The following is a 15,491-nucleotide window of genomic DNA, read 5'->3' as shown; positions in this document are numbered from 1 at the left end:
TCCTGCAGAGACTGCAGGCTATTCAGCCTCAGGACTCTATTTATATCTTCTTTCTTCCTCACCCCTCAGCCAGAAGGTGCCACAGTGGCTGAGGCTCCACATGGTAAATCACTTCTCCCAGCTGTGGACCAAGTTCGCTCTCTACCTTTCACTGGGACAGGCAAGGAGGCCCTTTTGCTCCGTGGTGCCTCTTCATTCCACTCCATTAGCTATGTCTCAGTCCAGCTACCTCCCTTTACGCTGTTCTGTCCTACAGGAGCCAGAGATAGGCAAAGAACAATGGGTGGAGAGCAGGAAATGCTGTATGGGAAACAGGATTTCATGTCATGGCTGTGCTGCCTACGAGGGCCTCTCAGTCTCCCCCCGCCCAACAGTCTCCATTCCCTCCCTGGCTGAACACCAGCCAAGAAGGCTCTTCCCACTGAATCCCAGCTCATACAGTGCCCAGTCCATTCCCACTATTAGTCAGTTCCTGGATTTCTCCAAGGGGATTCTTTGTGCCATACTGAGGCTCCATGGTCAGGCCTCCAAGTCAGAAGCAGTTACACCAGTCCCCGCTGTATCTGCATGTAGTGGTGAATGAAGAGCTGGAATAGATGGAAGGAGCTTGGCGGAAGCTGGACATCACAGGACAAAACAGCTTCATGGCTTCTTTGACTGGCTAGAGTGGAGTTACTTCTCCTGTTCTTGAGATTCACTACAGGACGTGCAGACAATACATTCTACTAAGTTGGGCCAAGCATATAGGGATCTTCTTCTCAAGAATTAGTGAACCCCAAACTTCTCTCCATCTTGGATTGAGGTGAACTTGCTTCTAGTGATTCAAGTCTTTGCAAAGACCCAAGAATGCCACATGTCACGGAGCAACACTGCAAATGAAAATGGCATAAATCCTTCCTATTATCCTTTCCTCTTCTGGATCAGTAATGCATGAGTTTTCATGACACTGGGATTATTCAGGAAAATGGTTCTGGACAAGATTTGTCTTCTAAGCCTCTTCTTGCACCTGGCAGGTAAGGCCCTTTCTTGTGTTTATGTATTTATTTAGTGACTGACTTCCTATCTATATCACCCAACAGCCAAAGCTAGTTGGGTGGTTCACAAAATAAGGTTAAAACCATGAAATATACAAATAGAATGAAATGTAGTATAAAAATCTGAAACGGCCACAGAATTAAACCAAGATAAAGGGCAAGGCAATAGCACTGTAAGGGTCTAAAGAGACATTTTTTCAAAAGTGGAAGACCACAAAGCCTGGGAGAATAACAAGGCCTTTGACCTGGTGCCAGAAAGAAACATGGCAACACAGGTGCTGGGCAGCTGCTCAGGAGAGGGTATTCCATAACCGAGGCCTTCTTTCTAATAGCCACTGAAAAAGCCCCTGTAGTAGCCAACTCCCTCATCTCAGAGGGATGGGGCAGAGGGATCCACAGAAGGGCTTCAGAAACTGACCTTAGGACTCCACAAGGAGGTGACTGAGAGAAGGGAACCTGAAGGGGTTGCAGCACTAGTGGTTACAGCTTGGCGGCATGGTAAAACTTGCCTTCCTGGATGCCTGCAAGAAGCATCCCAGTGTCCACAGAATGGACTGACTGCTCTTTCTGAGGAGTTCTAGACAAGAAGACCCAAGCTTCCTCCAGCAAGAACTATCTTTGCATGCATTATCTTTACTCTGATTCAGAGCGGCTGCTCCGATAGTGTTCTCCTGCAGTCCATGATGGAGGATCTGCTATGGAAACAACTATAGGAGGCAAGGCAAGAATCCATGTAGGGATCAGAACCTGCTCAAAGCCCTCTGCACATCCTTTTTGTTGTGTTGCCTTTGTCCAGGACCAGCTACCAGCTGGGCTGTTATTTTTTTAGACTTGTCCACCAGACTCCTCAGCGCAGTTTGACCATGCTCTGGATGAGGGGATCCCTGGAGCTCCACAGAAGGTGGTCTAGGAATATAAAAAATTCTTGGAGAGGCCATGATGTACAGCTGCATTCGCTATTTCCATCACATTCTCTTTGTAATAATAAGTCCATGCAAAGTCATGGCTATGGATGGCTAAACAATCTGCTTCCACTGATCTGTATCATTTTTTTTTAATGTATTTGTCCCTCATGGTCTGTCCTATTTCCACATTAACCCAAAATCTTAAAAAATGCCCAGAAGTTCACTTAATTATGTAATACAAATAGTTTATCTCAAAATGCATGTTTCTAAATGTTTTTTGGGTACTGGTTTTGATCTGAGGACTGCATTGGAACATTCTGAAAGTGCAGAAGTCAGTGGCTAGCAAAGTTCCGATTTGCCCATTAGTCCAGAAAGTGCACTTCATGTAGGAATTCACAAAGACAGAATACCTTAAGCATCCCTATCCATGGCCATCCAGGCATGGAGCCCCATGAATAAAACATAGGAGAAATGCCATCTAAGGAGCACTACTCAGTGATGCTCTATAAGCAATAGGCTTTCTGAGAGAATTTGAAGGGAGAAAGAACTGCCAAATGGCGGAGCACCTTTGCTAAAAGAGTCAACGATGGGATGATGGAGGCATTGTCATATTTGGTGCACAATCATACATGTCCTTTCCATTTAGAAAAGTTCTTTCTCAATCAATCAATCAATCAGTCGATTAATAACAACATCCTGCAGATTCCTTACATCCTGCACAAAACTGTCTGTCTCAAAGTACTTCAGTACACTTGGGGGTGTGATAGATTGATTGTCATGTATGTTCTATAGCCCTGCTCCAACAAGATTTGTGTATATGAGTTCAGGGGTGCTCATGCATTTCCAAACAGGTTTCCAAACACTCCAGACAGGTCTTGGAGTTTGTTTGGCAAGAAAATAGCATTACGCTACATTGTGGCCTACTCTAGCAACCCCGGCAGGCAGACTATCCTTCAGAGAGGATCGCAATCCAGTTTAGGCACAGAAAAGTAATCAGTAATTGAACCCTTCTTGTGCCTCCACTCCCACAGACACACACAGGCCTTCTTCCTGAGATTTTCTCCCGCCTTTTGGGCCCACCTTCCCACAGACATCTCTCCTCCTACTACTAGGGGTTGCATTTTAAAGTTACACAAAGCATAACAGTCTTTGAAACAACAACATGGAGAAAAGGATTAATCTTTGCCGTCCTAATCTAGCTATCCCCCTTCCCTATCTTGTTGCTGCACTTTGAATAAAACGTAAAGCAGAGGTGGAGTGGCATAGGCCCCGGAGCCAAATCTAGCCTGCTGGAGGGCTAAATCCAGTCCTCTATGGTTCCCCAAAAGAGTTCACCCCTTTCCCCAGACCACCAATTCTTTGGTGATTTCCCATCTCTTAGGGCATTTCCCCTGATTCTAAAAGGCTGACCTGCCTCTCCTAAGGCTTAGTTACTGGAGTTAAAGCTTTAAGCTAAAATATGCAGAATCTTTGCTTTATGTCCCACCCTCTATTGGAATACAGGCCTCAAGAGATTTTCTGAAATTGATTTTAGTACTCAGGCTGAAACACTTTCCCTGAGTGCGATGCAAAGAGAGAGAAAGGCATTCACATAGCTTCACGGAAATGCAGTTACCCACCAGTGTGGAGGATGTGAATTCAAACCAAACCATGGATGCAAAATACATTCTGTGAAGCGCCAGGATGTAATTATCTCATTTCTGAAAAGTTATATCAAAATGTCATAGCTAAGAAAGTGACTCAAAAGCTGTGAGCCTTGTGGGGCACAGGAGCATCACGGGGGCTTCTTTACACAGACTTCGTTATTGGGTGCTTCTGATTCCTTGTTCACCATAGTTTGTGGGGACATCATCCCTCTCCACGGCCTCTCCTGTGCTTTCTACCCAGTCCCATGGCTTAAAAAAAAAAAAAAAAGCAAGGAAAATCAGGTATTATTTGAAAATGGTGGAAGGCACAAGAATGAAAAGCCGTGCATTTTTGCAGTTCCACTGTACACACCTTGTGGATGTGTAATGGAACATATAGAAAGACAGAGAAAGAAATTCCCCCAGTAGCTGTGTGATATGTGTAAAGGAGCCAGACTGAATCCTCAGTAAAGCCACACCTTAAAAGCCTCATGTAGAGAAGCCCAGAGAAGCAACTGAGAGAGAAACAATGTGGTGTTCAAAGTCCTGCCTAGTGGTAATAATACAATCCCAACTCCTGAAAGGAAATAATGTGCCACTGACATAAAGATGATTTTCACATGTCAATTACCTGTATATTTTGCTGTATGTACATGTGCACAAAAGGTATGCTAACTATAATGGAATTTGTCACATATGTAGCATTCCAAGGGTATTAATGTACTGTCCAGTCATTAAAATGATCCCCAGGTTCTTTTCCAGACTCAAACAAATGTAAAGATAAATATTTTCACTAATAGATTATTATTTGTTTTCCAAACTACACTCTGTATCCTGAGACAGAATAATAATATTGTTTTTGTGTATTAGATAAGGACTTCCTACTGTTCTAGGGAAACACAAACAGATGGAGTACTATTCAACACCCTGCTATGTGTATTAGCAATGGTTAAAACAAGAAGCATTTTATTAGTAATATAGACTATACAAGGGAACCAAATACAAAATATTATTCTGCAAATACTGAGGACAGATACATGCAAAGAGAGTTCTAAGTTTATCTACAATTGGTCTACATTCAGTGGCTTAACAATGCAGATGAGAAATGTGAAGGCCCAAGGAAAAAAACAGGGGAAATGTTTTCATTCCCCCTCCCCCTCCAATGTTTCCTCTTTCCCTAGTACCGTCTCCCTGGACAACACGTGGTGGCTGGCAGGGTGGTGGACACAATGCACCCACTTTGCATGGCTGCTCCACACCGCAGCCGGTCACTGTGGAGTGTGGGAAGAGAGCCACTGCATGGGGAGAAGAGGCATTTCCCTCAGTCTCCCTGGGGCTGAGAATAGCCCCTCTACTAGCCATGCAATCACTCTTCCCCAGAAGGGTCAGATGACCCTGTTAGCCCCTCTCAGGTAGAGTAGTCTACTGAGTTTTAGGTCTATACTGAGAAACTGCCTCACTTGAATGCCAAAAACATTTTCCAGGACTGAGGCTGGGATCCTCCTTGATTCTAGAGCAGGGATGGATAACTTGTGGCCATCTAAAATTCCCTTCACTTACTATTGGGTATGCTGGCTAGGGCTGATGGGAATTGTAGGTCAAAATATCTGGAGGGTCACAAGTTGCCTACTCTTATTCTACTGCCAAAAATGGACCTGGCTGATGGAACAGATTGTGTGAATTGCTTTGGACTGTCCTTGTCCATCAACTAACCCCCTTATTTGATTCTTCCGATGCAGGAGCAATTCTGGATATCACTCTGATGGCCACTGTTTTGAGTCCCTCCCACACCAGTTTCTACCTCTCCTGTGTGACAGGCGAACGGAATGCCAGCCTCCAGATTGACAGAGACAATAAGATTGTCATGATCCCTCCCAAATCCAAATCCCGGATGTACAAGAACAGCAGCAACGAGGTGCAGATGCGAGGCTTTTCCCGGGCAGACCTGGTGGGCATCACATATTGCTTGGGGAAGACCCAGGCAGAACAAACCAGGGTAGTGTATGTACACAACAACATGGATGGTAAGCTTTGAGAAAGAGTCACATGACCCATTGAAAAGATGTACAGATATTTGGTTTCTAAAGAGCAAGATTTGTTCTTTCTGAGTAATAGGGAGATGTCCCTGATGAAGTTAATATTTGTTTCCCTATCTCACTGTGATAAGAGCATGGCTGATGTAATGGCATTCCTTCCCTTTCTGTTCTTACCAGGGCTGGGGGGAAGGCATCACTCTGTCAACCTGTTTACATACCACAACAAGGAAAAACAAGTATCCAACAGGGGGGTACTGTTGTTTCAAGCTAGAGTCATTGTGCTGATTTCAAGAGTTGGCATTCTTCTATCAGTCAGTCAGTTTGTCTTTATTCCTGGGATGTTCTCTTAACCTCAGGCCAGCCTGGTTATTGATAAATATTTGTAATAGGCAAAATCTGGAGCTACACCAGGCTGCGCTGGTTTCCACTTTGAGGGGATATATTTAGTAGTCCCCCACCACTTCCACTTCCTCCTCACCACTGATGCTGCTGCCCATTCACTAGTCTCTCTATCTCAGCCTCATCTGCACTCTCTTCCAAGGGGAACTGAGAAGATCAGGCAGGGTATAATATACCACCTCCTTGTTCTTCTCAGTTGGAAAGGGCAGATGAGCACAGAGCAAGGAGGAGGAGGTCAAAGGACTGAAGCAGTTTGTCACTGAACCTGAGTAGATGACTGAGAATGCCATCTCTTGACACCAGAATAACTCTGACCAGAGGTAATGGTGCTTCCCTTGCACCTATAAAGACACTTAATAGTCTCAGGATAGTCAATAGCCTCAGAACCACTTACCAAGAAAGGAGTACCACAGAATTAGACACAGAGAAGAAACCCACAACACACTCACACAAAGGGATACAAATGGAAGTGCTAAATCAAGGACAACATCTGGTTATTGTACAGGAGGTATGAAGCCGTATTCAGTCAAGATGAACAAATCCTGACTGGTTCCAAGCAGATCCTACAGTTTAAGGTCAATTGCAACAATGCAATTGACCTTAAACAGCAGTTAGGTGCTTGAAATTAGGTGCCTGAAACCAATTTAGTTACGCATACTTATGTTGGGCTACAACCTTGATTTATTCCAAACATCTCTTTGGAAAAAGCAGCAAAACATGACATGCAAAGGAATAGTGGCATCGTGGCATTTTTAGGCTCAGTAACCAGATACATAGGGCTCATAATTAGTTTCCAAGTACAACCCACTTAATAACATATACAATTATATCTTATCTGGAGGCAACCAAGAGAGTTTAATCTGCACATTTCCTGCAGGCATTACTAAGGCTCTGAAGAAGAATTTCTGAATTCTATGGCAGTATTAATTCAATTAGGCATGTGGATAATTCATCTAGTGAGGAAGATAGGTGCCAGTCAGGTAATTTAAGTGAAGAACACAGAAAGAAGGACTTGTTTCAGATAAGAAAACTTAGATAAGACCCCAAAAGGCCTTTGAAGTACATGGGAAATTGATTTTAGTGAACCAGAACAAAACCTTCACTAGAAATCAAGAAAGTAAATGCACTGTAAAAGTTATACACACTTTTATTCTCTACTGATAACTTGGAAAATAGCATTCATAGGACCCAGTCAGCCTGGCCAATGGTCAAAGATTATGGACATTGTAATCTAAGACATCTTGAGGGTACCAGATTTGTCTAAGGCATGGCTTTGGGAAATACATTCATAGGGAGAATTTTCAGGGAGGGATACTGTAGTAGTAAGAGGTAGAATAATTTTATCAAACTCTTTAAAAAAGGCGTTTGAAGGGGCTGTTTCTCACATTAGGTCGTGGACACTGATGTATTTATCTCACATACATGTTCTCTTGCCTTCCTTGTAAAAACTGGATATTCATGCATCTATCATCGAGCCAGTGTGGTGTAGTGGGACTCACTACATGCGACTGGAACTCAGGCGATCTGGGTTCTAGTCCCCACTCAGCCATGGAGCCAACTGGGTGACTCTGGGCCAGCCACAGACTCTCAGCCCAAACTCCTTCACAGGGGATAAGATGTGGGGATAAGATTGAGAGCAGGAGAAGGAAAATGATGATCTGCTTTGAGTTCTTAAAAAAAGGTGGGCTATACATCTAACAATAAATAAATACATTGAGCATGATGAGGTGTTCAGAAAAATGCTGGAAAGCCGAGACATAAATGCACCGGCAAGTGCAATCCAGAAGAGTAGGACCCACTCATGACCAAGGAAGAGAAAATGCTCCAGGCCCTGCTGTCTAACCAAGACCATTTTCTCTCTGGCTCTGCAGCCCACCTGATCCCAGAGAAGGTGACACACACCATCAGCCTCTCTCAGCCTGCCACGCTTGTTGCCAAGATCAAGCACAGGAAGAATGCAGACATCTTGTGGAAAATGAATGGCAAGTGCTTTCCTCCCCCACTTGTATGGCCCTGGTGAAATCGACTGCCTCCTCCAGAAGTCCCTCTTCCTGCAACAATGATCAAAGCCTGACTGTGCGGAGGTGCGGCCAGCCAGGCATCCTCTGTGGCAGCTGTTGGGCCATCAACATGCAGGCAGTCTTCCCATGAGCTAGAAGGGGATGCCTTGCGCTGCTTTTTCAGTTCTTCTTCTACCCCAACTACTCTCCCCAGTGCTCCCCTCCAGGCTGCATGGACAGCTGTCCAGACAGCCCATCACATTAGCAGGCTTCTTCAGAATTCAGCCCTCATGCTTTCTTGCCTGTTTCTGTCTCTCATGCAGGCACCTACTGCGGCACCATGGATCAGGGAGAGGTGAAGGAGAGCCGTTCCACTCTGACGCTGCCATCTGTTAGCATGGCGGATCACGGGATTTATAGCGCCACATTCATGGGGGACAGCCCCTTGTCAAGCGCCTTCTTCAGGTTGATTGTGCGAGGTGAGGGAGTGCAAAGCTGAGGCAATAGCTTCCTGTCCACCGGCACACTTAAGTTGTTGGTCATGGACACTTCTTGGAACGTTAGATGCGAAGGAGGCCAGGGCTCCTAACTTGTACCTTTGGGGAGTGTGGGATAGGGGGAATTGCAGCAGCTGCCACTTTACCTGCATTTACATGGCATCTGTTCCCTGTGGGAAGGAAAGGAGCAAGGGGGATAGGGGCAGGCCAAGGGAGCATCAGGCTAGCTGGCATCATCTAGGAGCATCAGAGGTTGGCTTCTGCTCAAACAGAGCTGGATGTGTCATTCAGGCACATGACTCTTGTTGCATTTCTTGCATCTTACAAATATTGCATGCCACTTAGAGGACTGCACTCAAAGAGTGGGATATAAATCTACTGAATAAACAAACGAACCAGAGTATAGATCTGCTGAGATTCCCTTTTCTATGCAACAACCAAAGTACAGGAGCCCTAGTTGTGACTTCCTCCTCCTACCAAGCTCTTGGGGCTTTTTTCATTGTTATTAGGTTATCCTATTACTGCTGGTCCACATCTACAACATGTATTTCCCCAGTAAATTCTGGTAAAGGAAATGAAGGGTGTGACCTCATTGCAGTCCGTCTTTTCCCCCAGCCTCCTCCTCAGGCTGCCAGTAAACAGAAGCGGGGAAGTGGTGGCTGAGATGGCGTCGTGCTCGTCTCCTTCTCTTATTAGACTCATCAGGCAGATGCGTTGGGATGGCAGCCACAGACATTCCCACTAATATCTAGTCAAGTCCTTGGCTGAGGTACAAATATGCTGCCTACATTACCAACCGTTTCCATTGGTATGTGAGCTGTGTGAGCTGCACAAACAACAAAGAGTCGTGTGGACTTTAAGACTAAAGCTGCAATCCCTATACACACTTACCTAGAAGTAATTCCCATTGAATACAATGTGACGTTCTTCTAAGTGAGCATTGGATTACACTGTAAGCTTGATCCCAGGCAGCAGACTGTCAAGCTATGAATGAAGGAGACATTAGTTCAGTTGGTGGTGGTGGTTATTATTAGCTTTAGGTAGATTTCCCTAAATTTGCACATTTGAACCAACAAGCAAGCTGAAATTCAGTTATCCTTCAAAATTCACACTTATCTTAATTTTTCCAATAGAGTTCTCCCATTTAAAAAAAATCCCAAATGCGATATACAAAAATTTATTTCTTATAAGAAAATGCACTCAAAATGCACATATTCTTGAAAAAGAAGTTAAATTGCATCAAGTTAGGAAAACTGCTTTAAAAAAACATCTGTATGTTGGACAATGTGGCGTACAAAAAAAGTTTTATATGCACAAAGTTTTTCATGAACATTTTAAAAATTCTCAAAGATGAGGATGACCTGGCCAAACTTAAAACTGGAAAAATGTGCAAGGATCCAAACAAGGTCAATTTAAAATGGTGGGGGGAGACCCAGAGAAACTGAAACTGATGGATTTATGCAGCACAAGACCTAGTGCTGGCAACTAAAAGGCCTTGTGAGGTTCTTCCATCTTTTATTCTGTAGCTGATTTTCTGCATCAATGCAAAAGATGGAAGGGGCAGTATTAAAAAAAATGGAATGAGTGGCGAATGCTATCCCTGTGAATTTGAGCATGACAGCGCCATAAAAGCCTTAACTGTTAGTCTTAGAGAGAGCAATCCCATGCCTCCTAGACTACAGGAATGGCCACAGGAATGCTCAGAGCCCCCCTCTGAGGTAGGAGACCCCATTCCTCCTCCTTGCAGCCAGTGCAGAAAGAACATTGTATAGGCAACTGAGGTTGACCTGAATAAAATACTATTGGAGAAGGGGGAAAGGGGTGTTTTGGAGGGCAGAGAGAGGAGGATGCTGGGGAGGCCAAGATGCAAGCTACCCTGAGCCTCTGCCAGGCTCCTTTCTTTCCCCTCTAGAATGTCTTCACCCCAAAAGGCAAAAAAGCCAGAAAGTGGAAAATGCAGGGTGGGAAGAGAGGAAAAAGAAGATCTCCACTGCCCCTCTTCTCACCGAACATAGGATGATCCGAAGTCTCCTAGTTCAGGGGCATATGATCAATGAGGGCTCAGTCAATAGGACTGAGTGTGCATCATTCATTGTTTCAACATCTGATGATTCTCCATTAGACATGTAAGCAGTTTCCGCTGAGAACTATGGTTGGAGGTGATAGGAAAGCTTTTGCTAGGGTGCCTGGTGGAACATATTTATTTATTTATTTATTTATTTATTTTTGAATTTGTGTGCTTCCCACTAATCCAGATGGATTCTCTGGGGTGCCTTACAGTAAAATACTAAAAACAAAAATAAAAATAAATACAATCATCATAAAAAGTTAAAAAATAAATACCACAATTACAGCAAGTAAGTAGAATAACAGCTGTCAATGTAAATAACAGATTTCAAGAGTGTCCTTGGAAGTATTCAGAAAAAAAGTCTTTGCCTGGTGCCAAAATGAAAACAAGGTTGATGCCAGGTGAATTTCTTTGGGGAGCTTATTCCATAGTTTAGGGGCAGCCACCAAGAAGGTCCTTTCTCTATTAACTACCCCCTTTACCTCCTTAAGAAATGGCTCTTTCAGAAGGACCTCCTGCCCAGATCTTAATGGGCAGGTAGGTATATATGGGAGCAGATGGTCCTTTAGGTAGCCATGTCCTAAGCCATTTAGGGCTTTATATGTCAAAACAAGCACTTTAAATTGGGCCCGGGCTACAACTGCCAACCAGTGCAACTTAGACAAAGCCAGCGTTATATGGCCCGCATGCTAACGCTTGCTACCAACGCTGTGCCCTGAAATTGGACCAATTGAATTTGCCTGATAGTCTTCAAAGAATGCCCCACTTAAAGCACATTACAGAAATCTAATCCAGGTGTTAGCACTGCATGTGTGACTCTGGCCAGGCTCTGTCTATTCAGGTATTGGCAATGTTGGTATATTTGCTGCAGCTGAGGAAAGGTGTCCCTGGCCACTGAGACCACCTGGGCCTCAAGTGATCGGCCTGGGTCCAGGAGCACCCCCAAGCTGTGGACCCTGTCCTCTAGGGAGAGTGGACATCTAGGGCAGGGTAATGACCTACCAACCTGTCAGAACAGCTGCCCACCAACAGCACTTCCATCTTGCCTGGACTGAGTTTCAGTTTATTGACCCTCATCCTGTCCATTATTGAGCTCAGGCACCGGCGTAGGGCAGGTTCAGCAGAAGAGGTGGCTGCCAGGGAGTGGTGCATTGCCAAAGAGGGTGCCGGGAAGGGTGTGTGAACTGACCCTGAACTGGGAGCTGCTGCAGACTCTCCTGTGATCGCTGCTCCCTGATGCTATCCAAGGACTTCTCCATTTCCCTCCCCTTTCCTTTCCACCTCCTGCTCTTTTCACAGGTTGTGCAGACAAGAAATGGGGCTCTTTTTGTGACAAGGACTGTCCTGATTGCCTGAATGGAGGCATCTGCCACCACATTGTGGGCGAATGCATCTGTCCACCAGGTTTCATGGGCACCCGCTGTGAAAAAGGTTAGCAGCACCTCGGGACTGGGGTTGTCTCTGCTCCCCGGACTGGAGTTGTAAATGTGCGCAAAGCATTGCTGGGATCGTCACTTGCTGCAGCCTGAACAGGGCTTAACTGAGGCTCTGCTTATCTGTGTGTGTTATGTAACTCCCTTTGATATTGCCCTGCCTATTTTTAAAAATCCCATCCAGGGCCAGGGCCTGATGTGTGTGGCTTGCTTTCCTCCTTCCTAGATGTCCCAGTGGCAACTCTTCCCTAGGGCATGCTTTCACAACCACTTTTCAGGCGATGTCTTTGGCACATTTGCGTATAGGCACATGGGTGGAAGGGCTGGCTGTGCCTCCTTGGTTGTGTGGGCTGTGCAGGAAGAGAAGTAGTGAGGGCGCACAAAATAAGCAACAGTCTGTCTGTGCATCACAGCATTCAAGACGCCCATGCAGATGAGTATCTAGGGGTGGGAGAAATGCTGCTTTCTGTCATTCGTGGCACCAGGCACGTGATTCTCTTTAAAAATGTCCTAGCTGATGAGGCAAGGACATCCTTCCTCCACACTTATACTCGGCAGGGCTGGGCCACCTTTCTGTCCTTGAGAACTGCACGTGGCTGTGAGAAGTGGCCCAAGGGCGGCATGCTGGTGGGTGGGGTCAGAGCTGGGGAGGGGCGGGGCCTTGATGGGCGGGGCCTTAGCAGGCATCCCCCTTGCCCCTCATGCGCACAGCCTGCGCCTCACCATCGCCAGGCACACAGGGGTCAAATGCACACGTTTATAGGGAAGGAAGTTGAACCAATCATGCATGCTATTCTCTGAAGTAAATCCTGCTTCCCGCCACTGCCGATACTGTAGGAAGCACAAACTTAACAGGGAAGTGGTGTGTGGGAAGGGCCCTCCCGCCATGCCATCATCGCCATCATGCTCCCGTAAGCCCACTGCTCATCTTGAATTACAAAGGGATGATGGCACAGGGGAAGGATTCCCCACTTGTGCTGCTCTGGCCCTGAGAATCGTGCACCACCAGCTGCAGCACGCCAAACAGGTGAGTGGCCGGTCTGGTGGAGCTCTTGTTTGCCGGATGATTTGACCGGGGTGGTGCCAGGGGACAGTGTGGCAGGCAGACGCTTGGGCAGTTGGGCGTGCCACACTGATGGCTTCCATGAGCTACATGAGGTGTGAGCAGAAGGTCAGAGCACCCCATGGTTTGCAGCTCTGCAGAAGAATCAACTGTGCTCTCAGAGGGAGATACTTGGATTTGGCCTTCAACCAAGAGGGCACAGTGACCAACAACGGGGAGCAACTCTCTTCAGGAGTGGTTCTAGCACAACCTGAAGGGATAGAAGGAGCGATGAGTAAATCGCTGATGGTCGTGGTGTAGACAGATTCCTAATGTGATCCTTCTTGCTTTGCAGCTTGTCGGGAAGGCAGGTTTGGGCGAAACTGCCAGGAGAAGTGCCCGAATGAGCAGGGCTGCAGAGGGTTGGCCTTCTGCCTGCCTGACCCATATGGCTGTTCTTGTGCCTCTGGTTGGAGTGATCTGCAGTGTAGTTCAGGTATGTCCACCTGCTGGTTCTTTGTCCCAGGATTTTTGCATGCTCCTGGATGAGATCAGGGGGTGGAAGTAGAGAGGACAGAGACTGGCCTACTTAGAAAGCATCAATAAGAAAGACTGTGTCCTCTGGACCACCCGTCCAAAGCAGATTCCTCCTTTCTTTCCCCCACCTCTCTCCACCATTGTGGCAGCACAAAAATGAGGGATGTTGCAAAGTCCACAAAGGATTCCAGTCCGTCTGGATGTCTATGAATTTGCAGCAAACCATCTTTTTCTGAGTCATGCAGACTTGTGGACTGGTTTGTTATTTTCCAAACTTGTGCCCATATCTAGCCATACAAAAACACAAAGAAAATGAACCAAAAATGCATACGCCCCCTCAAAGACTTAAACATGAACATGAAGATTTGGGGAAAATTTGCACATTTTTGGAAGTGCAGATTTGCACAAGTGCATGCTTTCCAATGTGAACACAATTTTTGCAAATTGAGAGAAATCTAGTTCTATCAAGGAGCGGATAATGGAGCAAAAGTCACCTAAAAATCTGCAAAGCACACATGGAACAGATTTAGCAAAATCTTTACAACAACAACAACAATAATAATCTTTCTGAATACTTGAAGAGTTCAGCTATATCCTCAAATTTCTGCATCATATTTTAAGCAGTAAGTATTACTTTGCTTTATAAAGTCTCTAGTCAACATATTTGATGGTGAAAGTTTATGGAATATGCAGTCCAACAGCAGCTGGAGAATCACGTGTAGCGGGGGGAGGGGGTGATGAATCTGCTTTGCGGGTGGATATCTGTTGGATTCTCTTGGCATGACTCCCCGGACTCTGCCTTGTCATGGCTCTGAGTCTGACTTCCTGGTGCGTGTTTGTGCAGCACTCATCAGGAATGGAGCCCCCCATGAATTGCACAAGTACCATCCCTCTTCTGTGCCTTTCTTTGTGCTGCTGCTCACGATACGAAAGGGTGCCAGTTGCACAACTTTCATTCAGTGAGCATGTGCGGACTTCCTCTCAGCTTGGCTCGCTTTCAAAGATCAGGCTGTGCACAAGAGGAAGTCCATGAATGCCAGAGGGATGGATTCTGCTGAGTTTCATCCCAATGCTAGTCACTTGTTCTCCATCCCTGCCTAATGGAAACTGTCAGTCTCCTTACCAATGGTGGGATTGAACACTCAGACCCATAGGGAAGATTTAAATTGCCTTGAACCCCAGCGTTTTTATTGGTGAGATTAGCCAGGCCTCCTGCACTTTACTTAGGACGGCATGCCAACCGGTAGTGGTCCTCACAGTCTACTACAAGCTTTTAGAAAACGCACAGAGTGTTTTATAGGTTCTGAGGCACATGTGCAAGCAGAACAGGTGATGACAAAATAAGGGGAATGCAGTGAAAAAGAATGTGAGAGATCTGCAGAGGAGACTTAATACAATAGCATTGATTACAATAGCATCCCAAGACGCTTGTACTGGACGGCCTATAAAAACTTTTAATTAATTAATTAGTAGAATTACAAGAGAATAACATAACGATCACTGAGGCACAGGTTTTATTGTGGGTCTTGGCATGCAAATGAGGGTAATTTTATAACACAAAGGGACATATAAGCAACCTTTCTCTACCAGGATTTATCTGAGTTTTCCCAACGAAACCAACACTGTAAAATGAATGCATTGTGACCAGAAAGGTAACATTTTCCATATCAACTTCCAAAGACAAGTGAGCAGTGGCGATTGCATGGAAAGCAGGGGCTTAAGCAGGGGCTATCAGGAACCAAGGCTACTGGAACAGCATTAAGGAAGGCGAGTTTCACTAAGACACGTCATTAGCGTTTTCATGTACGCTTGTAGTTGCACTGTTACCACTACCATAGTAGTCATGGTAGTCATATGAAAAAAGGAGCTCAAGGACACCTCTTCCATCAATACATGATGGTGCTTTGTACTTCTG

General features: G+C 45.5%; 1 protein-coding gene across 3 annotated transcripts in view; it reads left to right on the top strand.

Annotated features, from left to right (window-relative positions):
- Positions 1-407: 407 nt before the first annotated feature.
- Positions 408-15,491, top strand: part of TIE1 (tyrosine kinase with immunoglobulin like and EGF like domains 1) — a 35,621-nt gene continuing 20,537 nt past the window's right edge. Inside the window, exons 1-6 of one of the 3 annotated variants that reach the window (XM_044442969.1) lie at positions 408-1,013; positions 5,304-5,588; positions 7,871-7,981; positions 8,323-8,478; positions 11,864-11,995; positions 13,395-13,535. In XM_044442969.1, the coding sequence (XP_044298904.1) occupies positions 941-1,013; positions 5,304-5,588; positions 7,871-7,981; positions 8,323-8,478; positions 11,864-11,995; positions 13,395-13,535 (898 nt within the window). In that variant the 5' untranslated portion in view covers positions 408-940. The remainder of the gene's footprint in view (positions 1,014-5,303; positions 5,589-7,870; positions 7,982-8,322; positions 8,479-11,863; positions 11,996-13,394; positions 13,536-15,491) is intronic. The other 2 variants (XM_044442979.1, XM_044442990.1) reach the window with 2 other exon arrangements.

The sequence above is a fragment of the Varanus komodoensis genome, unplaced genomic scaffold (genome assembly GCF_004798865.1).
Source record: "Varanus komodoensis strain SLA01 unplaced genomic scaffold, ASM479886v1 scaffold1, whole genome shotgun sequence".
NCBI classification, from domain to species: domain Eukaryota; kingdom Metazoa; phylum Chordata; class Lepidosauria; order Squamata; family Varanidae; genus Varanus; species Varanus komodoensis.
Note: the sequence above shows the minus strand (reverse complement) of the source record. Positions and strands in the feature narration are given on the sequence as shown.